The sequence below is a fragment of the Myotis davidii genome, unplaced genomic scaffold (assembly GCF_000327345.1).
Source record: "Myotis davidii unplaced genomic scaffold, ASM32734v1 scaffold266, whole genome shotgun sequence".
In the NCBI taxonomy this organism is placed as follows: Eukaryota; Metazoa; Chordata; class Mammalia; order Chiroptera; family Vespertilionidae; genus Myotis; species Myotis davidii.
In genome coordinates, this window is record NW_006300032.1 from 3,275,179 (window position 1) to 3,289,952 (window position 14,774).

At 40.7% G+C, this 14,774-nt stretch overlaps 1 protein-coding gene across 2 annotated transcripts; it reads left to right on the forward strand.

Moving 5' to 3' along the window:
• Window positions 1-1,203: 1,203 nt before the first annotated feature.
• Window positions 1,204-14,500, forward strand: IL20RA (interleukin 20 receptor subunit alpha). Of its 2 annotated transcripts, none has more exons than XM_006776197.2 (6): window positions 1,204-1,361; window positions 6,268-6,446; window positions 7,631-7,806; window positions 8,360-8,504; window positions 11,473-11,612; window positions 13,615-14,500. In XM_006776197.2, exons 1-6 carry the CDS (start codon window positions 1,285-1,287, stop codon window positions 14,404-14,406), a joined length of 1,509 nt encoding a protein of 502 aa, XP_006776260.1. In that variant the 5' UTR covers window positions 1,204-1,284; the 3' UTR covers window positions 14,407-14,500. The 2 variants fall into 2 exon arrangements, with proteins under 2 accessions (XP_006776260.1, XP_006776259.1); XM_006776196.2 differs by lacking the exon at window positions 1,204-1,361 and adding an exon at window positions 1,753-2,078.
• Window positions 14,501-14,774: the final 274 nt, after the last annotated feature.

Here is a 14,774-nt window from a genome sequence, read left to right on the forward strand (position 1 = left end):
TTCGAAGTTCATTGACTAGACTATGCATATTTGTGATGGGATAAGTTTTTCATAAAATTTGATTATGACTCAGTATACTTTATGATCTCTCCAATAGTTTAAATTAATATTTTTATTATTACATGTTACCACTGAATTTCTTCACTTATTTTAACTCACGGATCTTCCTTGTTTTCTTTTATAAGAGATTATCCTTCACTTTCCTTTTGCCCTTTTCTAATTGTTTTGGAGTTTCTCAATTCTTTATCCTTTTTGTACAGAGGATTTCTACAAATTAATCCTCCAGATACAGTTGTTCTTAGATCACAGTTATGTGAGCTTATCAGTGTTTGATTAAATAAATTGTCTTCTTTTCCTGGTTTCTTTTCTAATCCTGGCTTTATACATACTTGTTAGTAAAGCTAATCAGTTCTAAAACTCTGGTCTTTCAGCGGCATCAATTCTAAATTTTATTTCTATATCTAATAATGGGATTACTTAGTTATCTGCTGGTGCATAACCAACTACCCCCAAATAGTGGTTTGAAACAATTATTTCTCACAATTCAGAGTGTTCACAGGGGCAACAGCTGAATGGTTCTTTTGCTGGTCTCATTCCAAGTTTCTCATGCAGCTTCCTTGAGGCTGGAACGCCCACAGTGTTTCTCCTGGCCCCTTGATTGAAAGGCTGGGCTCACCCAGGACAACTGAACTTCTCCCTCATCACATGGCCTCTCCACATGGAGTTCCCAGCAGGGTAGCCCCACTTCTACGTGGCAGCTCAGGGCTTCCCAAAGGCAAAAGTGGAAGCTCTGCCCTAACTGGTTTGGCTCAGTGAATAGAGTGTCAGCCTGCAGACTGAAGGTCCTGGGTTCGATTCTGGGTCAGGGCACATGCCTAGGTTGCAGGCTCGATTCCCAGTAGGGTGCGTGCAAGAGGCAGCCAATCAATGATTCTTTCTCATCATTGATGTTTCTGTCTCTCTCTCCTTTCCTCTCTGAAATCAATAAAAATATATTTTATTTTTTTAAAAAAATAGTGGAAGCTGCCAGGCCTTACGTCTTAGCCCCAGAGTCACTTCTGCCACAGTCTATGGGTTGAAGTGAGTCCGTGTCCGCTCAGGTTCAGTTTGGGAGGAAATACACAGGGCGCCAGTACCGGAAGGCCATACTGAACACCACTACCAGAGGGGTTATGTTTCCTCTTTTCTTCGCTAAGACCTTGATTTCTCTCTACTCCTTTTTCAGTTCCCTGTGTCCCTGGTGGTTTGCCTAAGCCTGTAAATGTCACCTTCTTATCCATAAACATGAAGAATGTCCTCCAGTGGGGTCCACCCGAGGGCCTGCAAGGAGTAGACGTGACTTACACTGTGCAGTATTTCATGTAAGTTGGTTCTTTTCCTTTTGACTGATTTATAAACACAAGACTCAGACTCCTGTTAACTGTGTGAAGATACGCCATCTTTTGTATTAAATAAGTATTTGAAAAGAAAAACAATTAGATGTTTCATGTTAAATTTTTCTTGCTATGCTTTGTTAGGTTAACTTAGAAAACAGTTTCTTCATGGAGACAGGAGCACTGGATGCTGGGGCAAGGGGGAGTTATTTAAATGGAGAAAAGAAGTTGGTCAAAAGACTATTCTGTGGCTGAGCAAATAAAGAAATCCATCATCTCTGAAATGTCTAAACTTACTGGAATTATGCACATTTTAAGTGAAACTGAGCACAGAATTATGTACAACTAGCTGTTCCTGTTGAAGATAGTAGTAAGTGGACATTTTTACTTTTCACCTCTCCCTCAAAATTCATTGCAAGCAAGAAAGAATGCAAATCAGACAGACATTGTCCAACTTCAAAACAACCAAGGAAATGGTCACAACCCCCAAGCCACAGACTATGAGGTGTATAAGCCAAATACTGTGAAATCTGAAAGAAAACCACCCAGAAACTGGAAGTAAACCTATACCTCCTCAAACTCTAACAGCAAAAAATAATTTCACAAGAATAAATGTCACAGTACTCAGAGGCTTAAGTGTAAGGATGTGGAATCTAAGGATTTCCACCCCCCAGAAATTGAGGAAATGTCCCCATGGAGCCCCAGGTTGGTGCCACAGGATGTCAGAGAAGGAGGGGCTAAAAGTGAAATCAGGTTCAAATGATATATCCAATGTAGAAGATCAGAAGCCCAAGAGAAAGGGGAATGAGCAGGACAGGAGAGAGAGAAGGCAGCCCAGGCAAGTGCCATCAGCCACGTCAGCCTCCTCCTGTTGAAATCCTGAGCGTGGGCAGCTTCCCGTCAAAGGAAATGACATGAGTCCATGATACGGTGTGTGACAGACCCTCATTCCTGTGCCCATTCACCTAGTATAATAGCCCAAGCTGGTTTGGTTCAGTGCATAGAGCATTGGCCTGTGGACTGAAGGGTCCCAGGTTTGATTCCAGTCAAGGACACATGCCCCGAGTTGTGCACTCGATCCCCAGTAGGGGGCGTGCAGGAGGCAGCCAATCAATGATTCTCTCTCATCATTGATGTTTCTTTTTATAAAAAATATATTTTATTGATTTTTTTACAGAGAGGAAGGGAGAGGGATAGAGAGTTAGAAACATCGGTCAGCTGCCTCCTACACACCTCCTACGGGGGATGTGCCCGCAACCAAGGTGCATGCCCTTGACCAGAATCAAACCTGGGACCTTTCAGTCGACAACAGGGAACTTTGGTCAGTGCTCTATCCACTGAGCCAAACCAGTTAGGGCACATCATTGATGTTTCTATTGCTCTCTCTCTCTCCCCCTCCCTCTCTAAAACCAATAAAAATATATTTTAAAAATAAATAAAAATAGTTGGCCCCATTTAAAGAGCAGTAGTCCCAAAGAAACCAGCACAGTACCTATCCATAATCATTGGAAGAGAGAAAGAGGAAAAAAGAACACAAATGAAACATTTCTGAAAAGTTTTCTCATGGAAGTAGGAGAAAAATTCATACAAATAATTGCCCATAATTTGAGCCCATAAGCAACATGTTTCTAATGACAAAGCCTAAAGAAGAAGTTGGAATCTCTTTCAAAAGAAGAGATCCTAAGACCACAGGAAGAACTTTTTTTTTTTTTAAAAGCAAATGGGCAGAGCTTAGGGAAAAGGTGTAAAATAAAAATATTAAATATACTTTAAAAACCTATTATAGCCCGGCTGGCGTGGCTCAGTATTTAAGTGTCAACCTATGAACCAGGAGATCAAGATTCAATTCCCGGCCAGGGCATATTCCTGGGTTGCAGGCTTATTCCCCAGTGTGGGGCATACAGGAGGCAGTCGATCAATGGTTCTCTCTCATCATTGATGTTTCTATCTCTCTCTCTCCCTCTGCCTACCTCTCTGAAATCAGTAAGAATTTTTAAAAAAACCCACCTATTATAGCTGTTAGGAATAGTTCACCAGGTAATAATGATAATAATCTGGCATTGCATATCATAAATACTTGCTATATCCAGCAAAATATAATAAAAATAATAGCAAGACATATCCTGGTGAACTTATTGAACTTTAAGAAAATGAAATAATTTCTGGCCATCCTAGCAAAAGCAGGACTCAAGTTGGGTGGGAGGATGAAGTGATTTCTCTCTGGCAGCACTCAGCAGAAAACAGTGCCACATCTTCTGAGGGGAAAATAGGTGAGGCCCAAGCCTCTTACCGAGTTCAACAGATGTCTTTTCAAGTAGGTGGGAATTCAGGATATCATTCCCCTGAGACCTTCTTGGGGGGTGGGGAACCACTAACTAAAGATAATAGCCACCTGACATAGAAAAAAAAAGATGAACCTAGACAAAGAAATTAGTAATGACAGGATAATGGCATAAAGGCTGGTAGCATGCATTGCAACAATGTAAATTTAGAACTAAGACCACATAGTGGTGGGAAATATGGTTCTTGAAATTTCTCATATATATTTGAACCTAAACAATAATAGAACAAATCAGAAGGTGGGCAAAAACTCTAAGTGGACTGATATTCATAGCAGAAAACCATTAAATATGATCTAAAATGAAATGACTTCATTTTAATGACTAAGCTCTCAGTATTTTTTGAGAAACCGTTTTCTTAATTTAAATGATATTTTAAGAACTAATATCTATTGTGGTAATGAGACATTTGAACTATAGCAATTCCTTTAATTTCTTATTTTATATTAAAGTTTAAGTCAAGTTAAATTTACTACTTTTATTAAAACTACGCATGTGGTATCTAGTTTTTACCTATATATTCAGCTATCTAACTATCCTTCTGGTTATATGTAAGCATGATGAGATGTCCAGAATCATGTATACCAAATATTTCAGGGTAATGGGTTTCCAGCTGATTTATTTCTCTCTTGATTCTGTTTTTCTGATTAGTTGAGTTTTTTTTTAATGTACCATAGTTACAAGAAAGAATAAAGTCATTTTTTGTCTTTGAAAAAAAAATTCCGACCTCCAAAGGCAATGGAGGACTTCAACTGCTGTTCCTGAGCTAATTGAGCTAGACCTTCATTCTCATTTCGAGGTGTTTCCCAGGAGCTGAGTTTAGGAAAGAAGACATCACTGTGCAAAGGGAAATGTTTCAGGAGCACGCCCTTGCCTCCTTTTCCATTAGGTGGAGCAAAGAGCATGCTCTGTCCTTGTATGTCTCTGTGATTCAGAAAAGGACTTTTTAAAACCGGCAGATTCATCACTGCTCTCTGACAGCAGATAAATTGGATTGTGCAACTTTTGAAAAATAATATATATAAAAAAAAGGTGGACAGGAATACAGGGTGGTATATGTCACTGACAGAGCTCCAAGCTCAGCTAGAGTCAGACAGTCCTGGGTTCATAGCCAGGCTGTGAGCCTTGCTGGGTAGCTTTGGGCAGATTAAATATTATACTTTTTAAAAAATATATCTTATTGATTTTTACAGAGAGGAAGGGAGAGGGATAGAGAGTTAGAAACATCGATGAGGGGGAAACATCGATTAGCTGCCTTCTGCACATCTCCCTACTGGGTATGTGCCCGCAGCCAAGGTACATGCCCTTGAGTCCGCAGGCCGACACTCTACCCCCTGAGCCAGACTGGGTAGGGCTACATATTATACTTTTGAGTGAAGTTTGTTTCCAAGTAAAAGATGAAATTTGAACAAAAGTTTAAAATATATCTGCCAAAAGAATTTAATACAAAAATATATAGGGAAGCACTAAACGCTCAAGCTTTGCATCCCAAGAAAGTGGTTCAAATCCCAGATATGCCTTTTACTAGTGATATGAACTTGAGCATTTGGTTTCCTTATCTCTCTGAGCTTCAGTTTTCTCATCTGTAAAATGGGTTACCACTGTTACAACCTTTTGTCCCAGGCAGAAAGAGTTATCATCCTTAATTCCTCTCTTATATGCCCTCAATCACCAAGTCCTGTGTCCTGATATTTCTTCCTTTGTCCTGTTGGTTCCATGGCCACCATCCTTGTCTAAGCCACCTACATCTTCCACCTGGAGTATCCTCCCAACTCCTCTCCAGGCTGCCACTCCTAACCCTTTGCATTCTCCATGCTACCACCAGAGTTATCTTTCTAAAACCCTAACATGCTGCTTTAATCTTTTCAGTAGCCTCTCCTGCAAACCTGTCTCTTTACCCAGCTCAGCTCTTATCACTAAATATACCTTAGTCTCTCCCACCTAAAAATATTCCCCCCTCCCTATTTACTATGGGTGTTATGCTTTTAATAAAGGAAAGGAAAAGTCAGAGTGAACATCCTAGTTAATATCATCACTATAATCGAAAATGCAGATTTAGGCATGCACTTCTGTCTAGTGACTTTTCCCCAAACCCTTGATGGCAAGTAGAATTTTATGAGAATGTCAAGGTGATTTTTCTTCCAAGAAAAAAGATGGCTAATTTTTCTTAAAACAACCCATCAAACTGACCTAAGTATGCATGGTAAACTACAAAACTTACATAGATATAATTATTAGAAGAGTTGATCACACAATATGTAAAATTTTTACTGTAGCCCAAGAATAATAATAAAATACATGCTTTCAAAATATACTGTGAATTATAATTCACAGAAAAGAAAGGTGATTACAGAAACTCTGACTCATGTTCCTGACAGCTAATGAAAAAAATTGCCAGCAGCAAAAGCAGATTCCTTTTTATCTCAATGACAGGCACTTCTGTTGTTCTGAAGAGAAGGTCTTAAGTTCCATTCAGGTTTATATAATGACTGTTTTTTCCTATTGTAAAGCACAGAGGGCACTTCATTATTAATTCACAGTTTCCTTCTCTGCAGATATGGGCAAAAGAAATGGCTGAACAAATCCGAATGCAGAAATATCAACAGGACCCACTGTGATCTCTCTGCTGAAACTTCTGACTATGAACATCAATATTATGCCAAAGTTAAGGCCATTTGGGGATCGGATTGTTCCAAATGGGCAGAAACTGGACGATTCTATCCTTTATTAGAAAGTAAGTAATACAGTTGTCTGTTAAACACGGATGAATATCACGCTCACCTGACCTCCTGGTGTTACCAGGTTCAGTCTCATAGACGGCTCTGCCTGAGGAGCCAGTGCTCAGCTTGGCTCTGTTCTGCACTCTGTCCGTCAGCGGTGGAGTGACCCAAGGTGCTTGTCCCTACTGCATACCAGAGTCTTGTCTTTAGAATGCAAGCTGTGGCCAAGTGACCTCCAAGATCTCTCCCAGATCCCAAATTGACGCTAAATGTCAATACTATCAAATTTTTATTTGATTTTAGCATTTAGTGGAGACTATGTAATTTGTGGAACAACTGACAGATCTGTTTTTAATGTTGTGGGTTTCAAAACCGTTGAATACGTTCACAAGGTTGATTATAGGTTATTCTGATCACCGAAGTAAGTCTTTTCTTTGTGGTGTGACTTGGTGGTGTGATGATGCAATTTCTAGGTGTAACTCAGAATCAAGACAACATCTTGCTGGTGTTTGCGTTTTCATTGTTCCCTGCCCTGGTCTGTAGCTGACTCGGGTACAGGACTCACTCAGAGGTGCCATATGAAATTTACAAGTTCTCCTTAGGTCCTGAAACTGGAGCCTTTCTTCAGATTCCCTTCGAGCTCAGAAGTCAGCAAACTATGCCCTCAACCAAATGCAGCAGCACCCCGCCCCCCCTTTCTGTTTTTCTACAGGCCGAGAGCTAAGAATGGGTTTTACGTAGATATAAATAATAGTTGCAACAGAGATCCTATCTGGACCTTTATGGTTAAACTTTGCTAACCTCTGTTCTAGATCATTCCAATCACATCTCCAAAGGTTTTTAGCAGTGCTTCATTCCTCCGTGTCTGCTTTTTGCCATGTGTCCAATCATATTAATCTTATTTATCACCGATTTTTCAAGTCACGGCAGTGTTATAGTTTTTATTGTATTTACCATCATCGAGTACTATTTATCCATATGACTGGGAACTCCTCAACTGACTGTTTTAACATCGTGTCAGTGTACAGGAAATTCTTGTTTCAAGTTTCTGCATGCCTTGGGCCCACCTTGGAGCATTCTGAGGCATCTCAAATAAGAGAGTTGGATGGAGAGTTTTTGTCCCAGTAGGATTAGACTATAGTTTTATCCAAGGTGATTTCTACATCTGAACATAATTCTCTCTCCTCTCTCCTTTAAGCACAAATTGGCCCACCAGGCGTTACTTTGACTCCTGGTGAGAAATCCATTTCTGTGGTTCTGACGGCTCCAGAGAAGTGGAAGAAAAATTCAGAAGAAAGTTCCATTTCCATGCAACAAATATACTCGAATCTGAAGTATAATGTGTCCATCTATAATACTAAATCAAACAGAACGGTAAGTCTGAAATGGAACAGGGCACATAATCTGGGTCCCTTTCTGCAGTTAATGCTAAAGCAAGCAGCCCTGCTGCTTTAATTCTCTGCATGTGAGAATGGGAAGATGTGATATTCAAAAGAGATGCCATCCAAGGTACAATTGAAGCTATGTAGAAACTTAGGAAACTTCAGAATAATTCCTTTACAGAAACTTTCTATTAATGGACATGATAGTGCTATTGGAGTAGTTATTGACAGAGAAGCTTTTACTTGCATAACATCTGTCAGTCACTCTCGAAGAAAGAAAAAGGTATTAGCAAGAACACAGGACAACGCTGAATGAGAAATCCATCCTTACGTTATTATTTAGCATTGTACTGGGATTGGTTCAGTTCCTGGGTATTGCTGAGCTAGAGGAAAGGGGTATTTTGAAGCTGTTGCTGAAAAGTAAGCTTGTAGGCATAGCAAAGGATTTCATGGTATCTGGGTCTTTTATTTCCTTGTAGAGTTATTTGTCTGGGGTGGTACTAAAAATCTTTGCTGTAACTGATGTTTGCCATTCCCTAACCTAGTGGTCTCAATGTGTGACCAACCACACGCTGGTGCTCAGCTGGCTAGAGCCGGACACTCTGTACTGCATCCACGTGGGGTCCTTCGTCCGGGGGCCTCCTCGCCGTGCTCAGCCTTCTGAGAAGCAGTGTGTCAGTACTTTGAAAGGTAAGCTTTAAAACACCTCAGCTGCTCTGAGGAAGGAAGTCTGATGAAGCTAGAAGGCAGTGTGGCAGTGTAGACAAGGTATTGGCAAATCTGTTTCTACCAGAAACAGGTTGAGGCAAAGGCAGAAACAGCTGTCCCCAGAAATGCATTGAGCAACCCGGGACACTGCCATTGAACTTGGCCAACGTTAGGGAGTGTTTTCACCCCTCGGGGGACCTCAGCACCAGGCCTGGCACCTGCTGCCAGCAAGCCACTGCCTTGGGAAATAACAATGGGGAACTTTTACACACATCTTTTTTCTTTTTCCAAATGATAATCGTTGCGGTCAGTAGAAGTTCTGTGGTCTTCAAGCACATCAGACAATTAATTGTATTGCCAGAAACAAAGCATGATCATAAAAACACTTTTTAAGACAGAATCCTTTGCTCCCCCTCAGAAATACAAATTACAGGCTCCATGTTTATATATTGCTGACTGGCTGGTCTGGGATATACAAACCAGTACTTATGGCCAGTCTCTCTTAGAGTTGCTTCTCTTTCTTTCTTCCTTTCTTCCTTTCTTCCTTCCTTCCTTCCTTCCTTCCTTCCTTCCTTCCTTCCTTCCTTCCTTCCTTCCTTCCTTCCTTCCTTCCTTCTTTCTTTCTTTCTTTCTTTCTTTCTTTCTTTCTTTCTTTCTTTCTTTCTTTCTTTTTCTGTCTCCTTCTCATGTCTGAACGTGGCTGCCAAGGAACTGTGAGTGAAGAGTCTCCTTCCTATTGGGAGACATGGAGTTAGGAGCTTAGCATTTGTGTAATCATTCTTCCTCCAGGGTGAGAGGACCTTGTATTCAAAACCTGAAAATTGAAAATAAATCCTAAAGTTGACCTTCACTGACTGGCTCTTCATCCATTATTCTTCTGTTTCTCTCTTCCAAACGTGCTGGCCTAAGACAAATGTCATAGCATTTCCCCCAAGCCTTGGTTTCATCCCCAGCTATGGGACAGGGATGGTGAAAGACCCCTGCTCTCCTCCTCCTTCACGCCTCCCACATGTCATGATAAAAATGTCCCAAGGAATAAAAAGGGAATTTTTTTAGTACAAATAAAAAGCAAAAAGCTTCCTTTTTAAATCTCTATCCTTGCCATAGCTTTCCCTTTAAAATAAAGGGTTCTCTACCACGTGTCAAATTAAACTAAAATGCTAAGCAAGCAAAAGGCAACACAAAGCAGATTGAAGAAATTATTTCGGTATTTGGATAAAGTGCTCTGTTTACTAATAGCTTGATCAGTGGCCAAATGCTAGGAATGCATTTCCAGTGGAAGTCATTTAAGCAGTTGGCAGAGTTAAGCAACTAGAGTAGAGATTAAATTAAATACTTCCCAGTAAGCAGATGGAGCAACTTTCTAACCAGTTTAGGAAAGGTAACAAAAGAGCAAGGAGGCACCATTTCAGGTCCTGAGCTTTTCCAGGATCTCCCAGCTGTTAAATCACCCCAGCTACCTTTCCAAGACAACGCTTTGACAACCTCCTGTCAACCGGGCCCTAGCTGTTTTGGCTCACTAGGTAGAGCATCGGCCTATGGACTGAAGGGTCCCTGGTTCAATTCCAGTCAAGGGCACATGCCCAGGTTGCAAACTTGATTTCCAGTAGGGGGTGAGCAGGAGGCAGCTGATCAATGATTCTCTCTCATCATTGATGTTTCTATCTCTCTCTCCTTCTCCCTTCCTCTCTAAAATCAATAAAAAGATGTATTTTTAAAAAATCAGTATTATCTCTTTTGGGATTATTCTTTGGAAAATATGTCTGTTCCCCATAGTCCCCCAATTCCTACAAATACAGATAGGATTTCTTTGTTTATTGTAACCAACATGTGCTGATGTACACAAAGTGCCACCAGTCACTGTTGGCCTGGCTCCTTTTAATTAGTGCAAGTTCCGTCCTAGATCAGGGATTGTATCCAGAGGACTGGACTGAGTTGTAGCCTAAAGTAGGAGCAGATGATGCCCCGTCACCTGCAACATCTGCATGGTGGTGTTGGCATTTTTCTGTGTGGAAGCTGATGGCAGATGTGCTCTTCAGGAATTGGTCAGGGTAGAGGAACCTGCAGTTGGAGCCCTGTTGTACTGGGCTTTACTCAAGTTTAACTAATTTAAATGCTAATCTCATTTTAAAAATGCCTTCACAGAAATATCTAGAATAATGTTTTACCAATATCTAGGTTCCAATTTGGTTTAGCCAAATTGACTCATAAAATTAACCATCCAAACTTCCAATTACCCCACAGGAGCTTAACAAATACAAGTTAGTCACAATAATCCCCGTTCTGATCAATGGTGGGCCAGGACTACTTTTCTTAAAACTATTCACCAGGTCTTTTCATTCCCTATGGACTTTTACTCATCATGAAACCGTAACACATCAAAATCTGGAAAAGAGTTACTGCCGTTCTCAGCACACACCAGCTCAGCCACCTTCCAAGAAACATCCCCAAGCTCCAGACATACCCAGAAAAGTCCGAGCAACCAGCACGAGGGTAGTTCTGTTGGTCACGTAGAAGGTGATGCCATATATCCCTGTCCTCTACTGAATATATGAAAAAGAGTGGCATAGAAAAGTGGGACTGCTTAGTGGGATCATTACAAGAGGGTTTTGTTGTTCGTATGGAGTGTTGTGAGTTGCCTGAATTTCAGATACATTTACCTTCAAGTATAAAAACCAACATGAATCTCATAGCCAGACATAAAATGTTGGAATATATGCTGACCTGGGTTGCTAACGCATCCTTGCTGTAAAGATTTGAGACAGTCCTTAAGACCATCTATTGTCAGAGTCAGTAGGAATTCTGAGACCCCTTATTACATTGTTATAAATGAGAAAACTGAATTCGTACATGTAAGTGATTATGCCCAAAGCTTCTTGACATTGCCCATGTTTTCCCACCACACCAAGTTACAACACTCTACTCTCCCCCCCCCCCTTTTTTTTAACAGATCAAACATCAGCATTGAAAATTAAAATCATCTTCTGGTATGTTTTGCCCATATCTGTTACCCTGTTTATCTTTTCTGTGATGGGCTTCTCTGCGTACAGATATATCCATGTTGGCAAAGAGAAACACCCGGCAAATCTGGTGAGTGCTTAGTGTGGCTGGACTCATTATAGCAACACATCTCCAGGAAGCTGGAAAGGAGGCTCTGTAACTAATACCATTCCTTTTAGGGGCAGAGTGAGTTTAAAGGTAAAGAGCTAATAAATTAAAAAACAACAACAACACTTTCTCTACTAGATTAACTCACTAACATAACCAAAGAGAAAGATTCTTTAGCAGTAACAAAGATTTTAGGTTTAATGACCAGATTAGACTAGGTCTTGAGGTACAAGATAGATGAGGTCATGATCCATGCCCTTCCAGAGGTTCAACTCTAGTTGGGGACAAGAATTTCAAAATGATATGACTATGATGAAAGCAGGCACTGGGGATGCTAGGGGTACAGGGGAGGCACTGAAACCCTGCATGGGGATCAGGAGAAGTTCATGCCTGGGCTTGGTTATAAAAGGTGAGTAAGAGTTAGGGACCGACTACTGGCAGAAGAAACAACAGGGTGAAGGTGGATAGCTGTTTGGGAAACCACATGGTATTGTTAAATCATAAGGTTCCTGATGAGGAGCTATGAAAGCTGTTTCTAGAGAGTGGGTGGTAAGGCCAGGTAATGAGAGAATTGGGCTGTTATTCCAAGTAGGTTGGGCTTTATTCTATTGGCAAAGAAATCTCTGTAGGTTTTTACCTTGGTGATGTCACGGTCGATATTGTGTTTGAGATCCAACTGGATAATGGGTCTAAGACAACATTAGGGGGATTGAGACTAGAAGAAACAAGTAAAGTAACTAGGAGACTGGCAGTTTTCCAAAGGAGAGAAGATGAGAGTCAGAGAGAAGAGAGTGGGATGGAGGGCTGGGCTGGAGACCAGGACATGGGATGGAAGCACATTTAGGGGGGAAATGGCCAGGATCTCATCACTCACAGTAAGGAGAAGCAAGGAGTGAAAGGAATTAACCTTATCCTCTGGACCATGCACTGAAGGGTTTTGAAATGCTGAGCATATTTTAACAATAAAAATTATTTCTTTGGGAAATATTAAAAATATGTTCACATGTACACAATACATACATGTATTCCTGTTAGTTCAGTTTAAAAATAGTTCTATGAATCTGCCTGCACTTAGGGTTCAGGATTAGCTTTTTAAAGGCATAGTGAGACCTTTCCTGGAAGGGAAATTCACAAAATTGACCACACGTTACTTTTTACAAAAAAAAAAAAAATGTAAAAGAATAAAATTAAAGGATTTATTTTATAATGTTAAATGAAATCACATCATAGATTAGACAATGAGGATTGTAACATAGCTCATCATTGGCAATCTGAACAGGCGCCTCCCACATATCCCCAGCAACATTTTAACCTGAAACAAGTTTTCCTGGCATTAGGTAGAGTTTTTCTGTCTGCCATAAACTGGCAAATGGATTTCCCTTTTTGACTTTATTATAGCATGATTCCTTTGGTGTTTGGGGGAAGTAAGTAGAACCATCCCTGCTCATGTTCTTATCTGCTTTTTACAACCAGTTTTCATGCCCACCCACATTTCATGTCCAGACTGTCTCCAAAAAAGGGCTGGGAACCCAGGTAACCACAGCTTATGAGCAAATACATAGTAAACTATAATTAACAAAGCAATTTCAAAACCTCCATCTCACTTAGTTCTCACCACCCCTTATGTGGCACAAATTCTCATTTTTCAGAATTAAAAAATCAAGGCTCAAGAAATTAAATAACATCCTAAATTTCCTCAGCCAGTTAGAGGAGGGGGCAGTCACACCTTTATATTTGACCTGGACAGAGACCCACGCAGTGAACCACTTTTCACTTCATATGCATTTTGTATGTCTTGGTCTCTTCCATATGCATTTTGTGTGAATGAGGTTTTCTCTATATTCCAAGCATAACTTTCATTTCCATGAGTTGGTAAGAATAGACCTTTAAAACCATCTGATGACAGTATAAGTTCTACTTAACAGCTGTTTTTAATATCTGTCAAAAGCGAAAAGGTGAAAACCATTCTCTTCTCTCTTTATAGATTTTGATTTATAGAAATGAACTTGACAAAGGATTCTTTGTACCTGCGGAACAAATTGTGATTACCTTTATCACACTCAATATTTTGGAGGATTCTAAATTTTCTCATAAGGATATAAGTGTCGTGGAAAAAAGCAATGATGTATGGGATCTGCATGAGCCCAGCAAGGACCAAGAGCCCCATCAGGAGGAAATGGAGGTGATGCACTTAGGGTATGCTTCCCATTCGATGGACATTGTCGATGACACTGAGGAAAGCTCCAAAGGGACTTCCCTGACCCAACAAGAGTCACTCGGCAGAACAATACCCACAGATAAAATAGTCATTGAGTATGAATATAATGTGAGAACTACTGACCTTTTTGTGGGGCCTGGAGATCAAGAGCTCAGTTTGCAGGAGGAGATGTTCCTACAAGGAAAATTATTTGAGCCACAGGCAGCTTTGGCTGACTGGGGCCCACAAACACTACTGTATTCATATACCCCTCAACTCAGAGACTTGCACCACCTGCCAGAGGAGCATGTGGACACAGAAGAGGAGCCAGAAGAAGAGCCATCGACCACACTGGTCGATTGGGACCCTCGGACTGGCAGGCTGTGTATACCTTCCTTATTTGGCTTTGAACATGAGTCAGAAGGGTGTGAACATCCTGAGTACAAGGAGCTCACAGATGAGGGCCTTTTGTCTAGAATTTATGAGGAGCAGGCTCCTGACAAGCCACTTGAAGAAGATGCAACCTATCTGACGCAATTTTTGGAGGAGTGGGGATTGTATGTACAAATGGAAAACTAACACCCACACCTCCCTCTCTGCCTGACCCCTACTGTTACAAGGCACATGAGTGCAAACATCCGAGTGCCCAAACAATAAAGTATCTGGGATAAAAGAGATTTACCTATATTTTTTTTGTCAGTGAGAACAACTTATTTCCTCTTTCCTCTTAGCACTTGTTTCATTCTGTCTCACATAGGGGTTGGTTCATGCCTGTGGGCCTCTTACAGTGATGGCGGGCACCTGTAATTCCATTTCTTTGTACCGGTAATATTTGCCAAATGTTTGTCAAATTAGATGTAGAATGTATTCAGGGGGGTGTACTCTGGGCCTTTGTTATTTTCAAATAAGCACATTTATACAATTATTTTTTGGACACTTAAATGTAT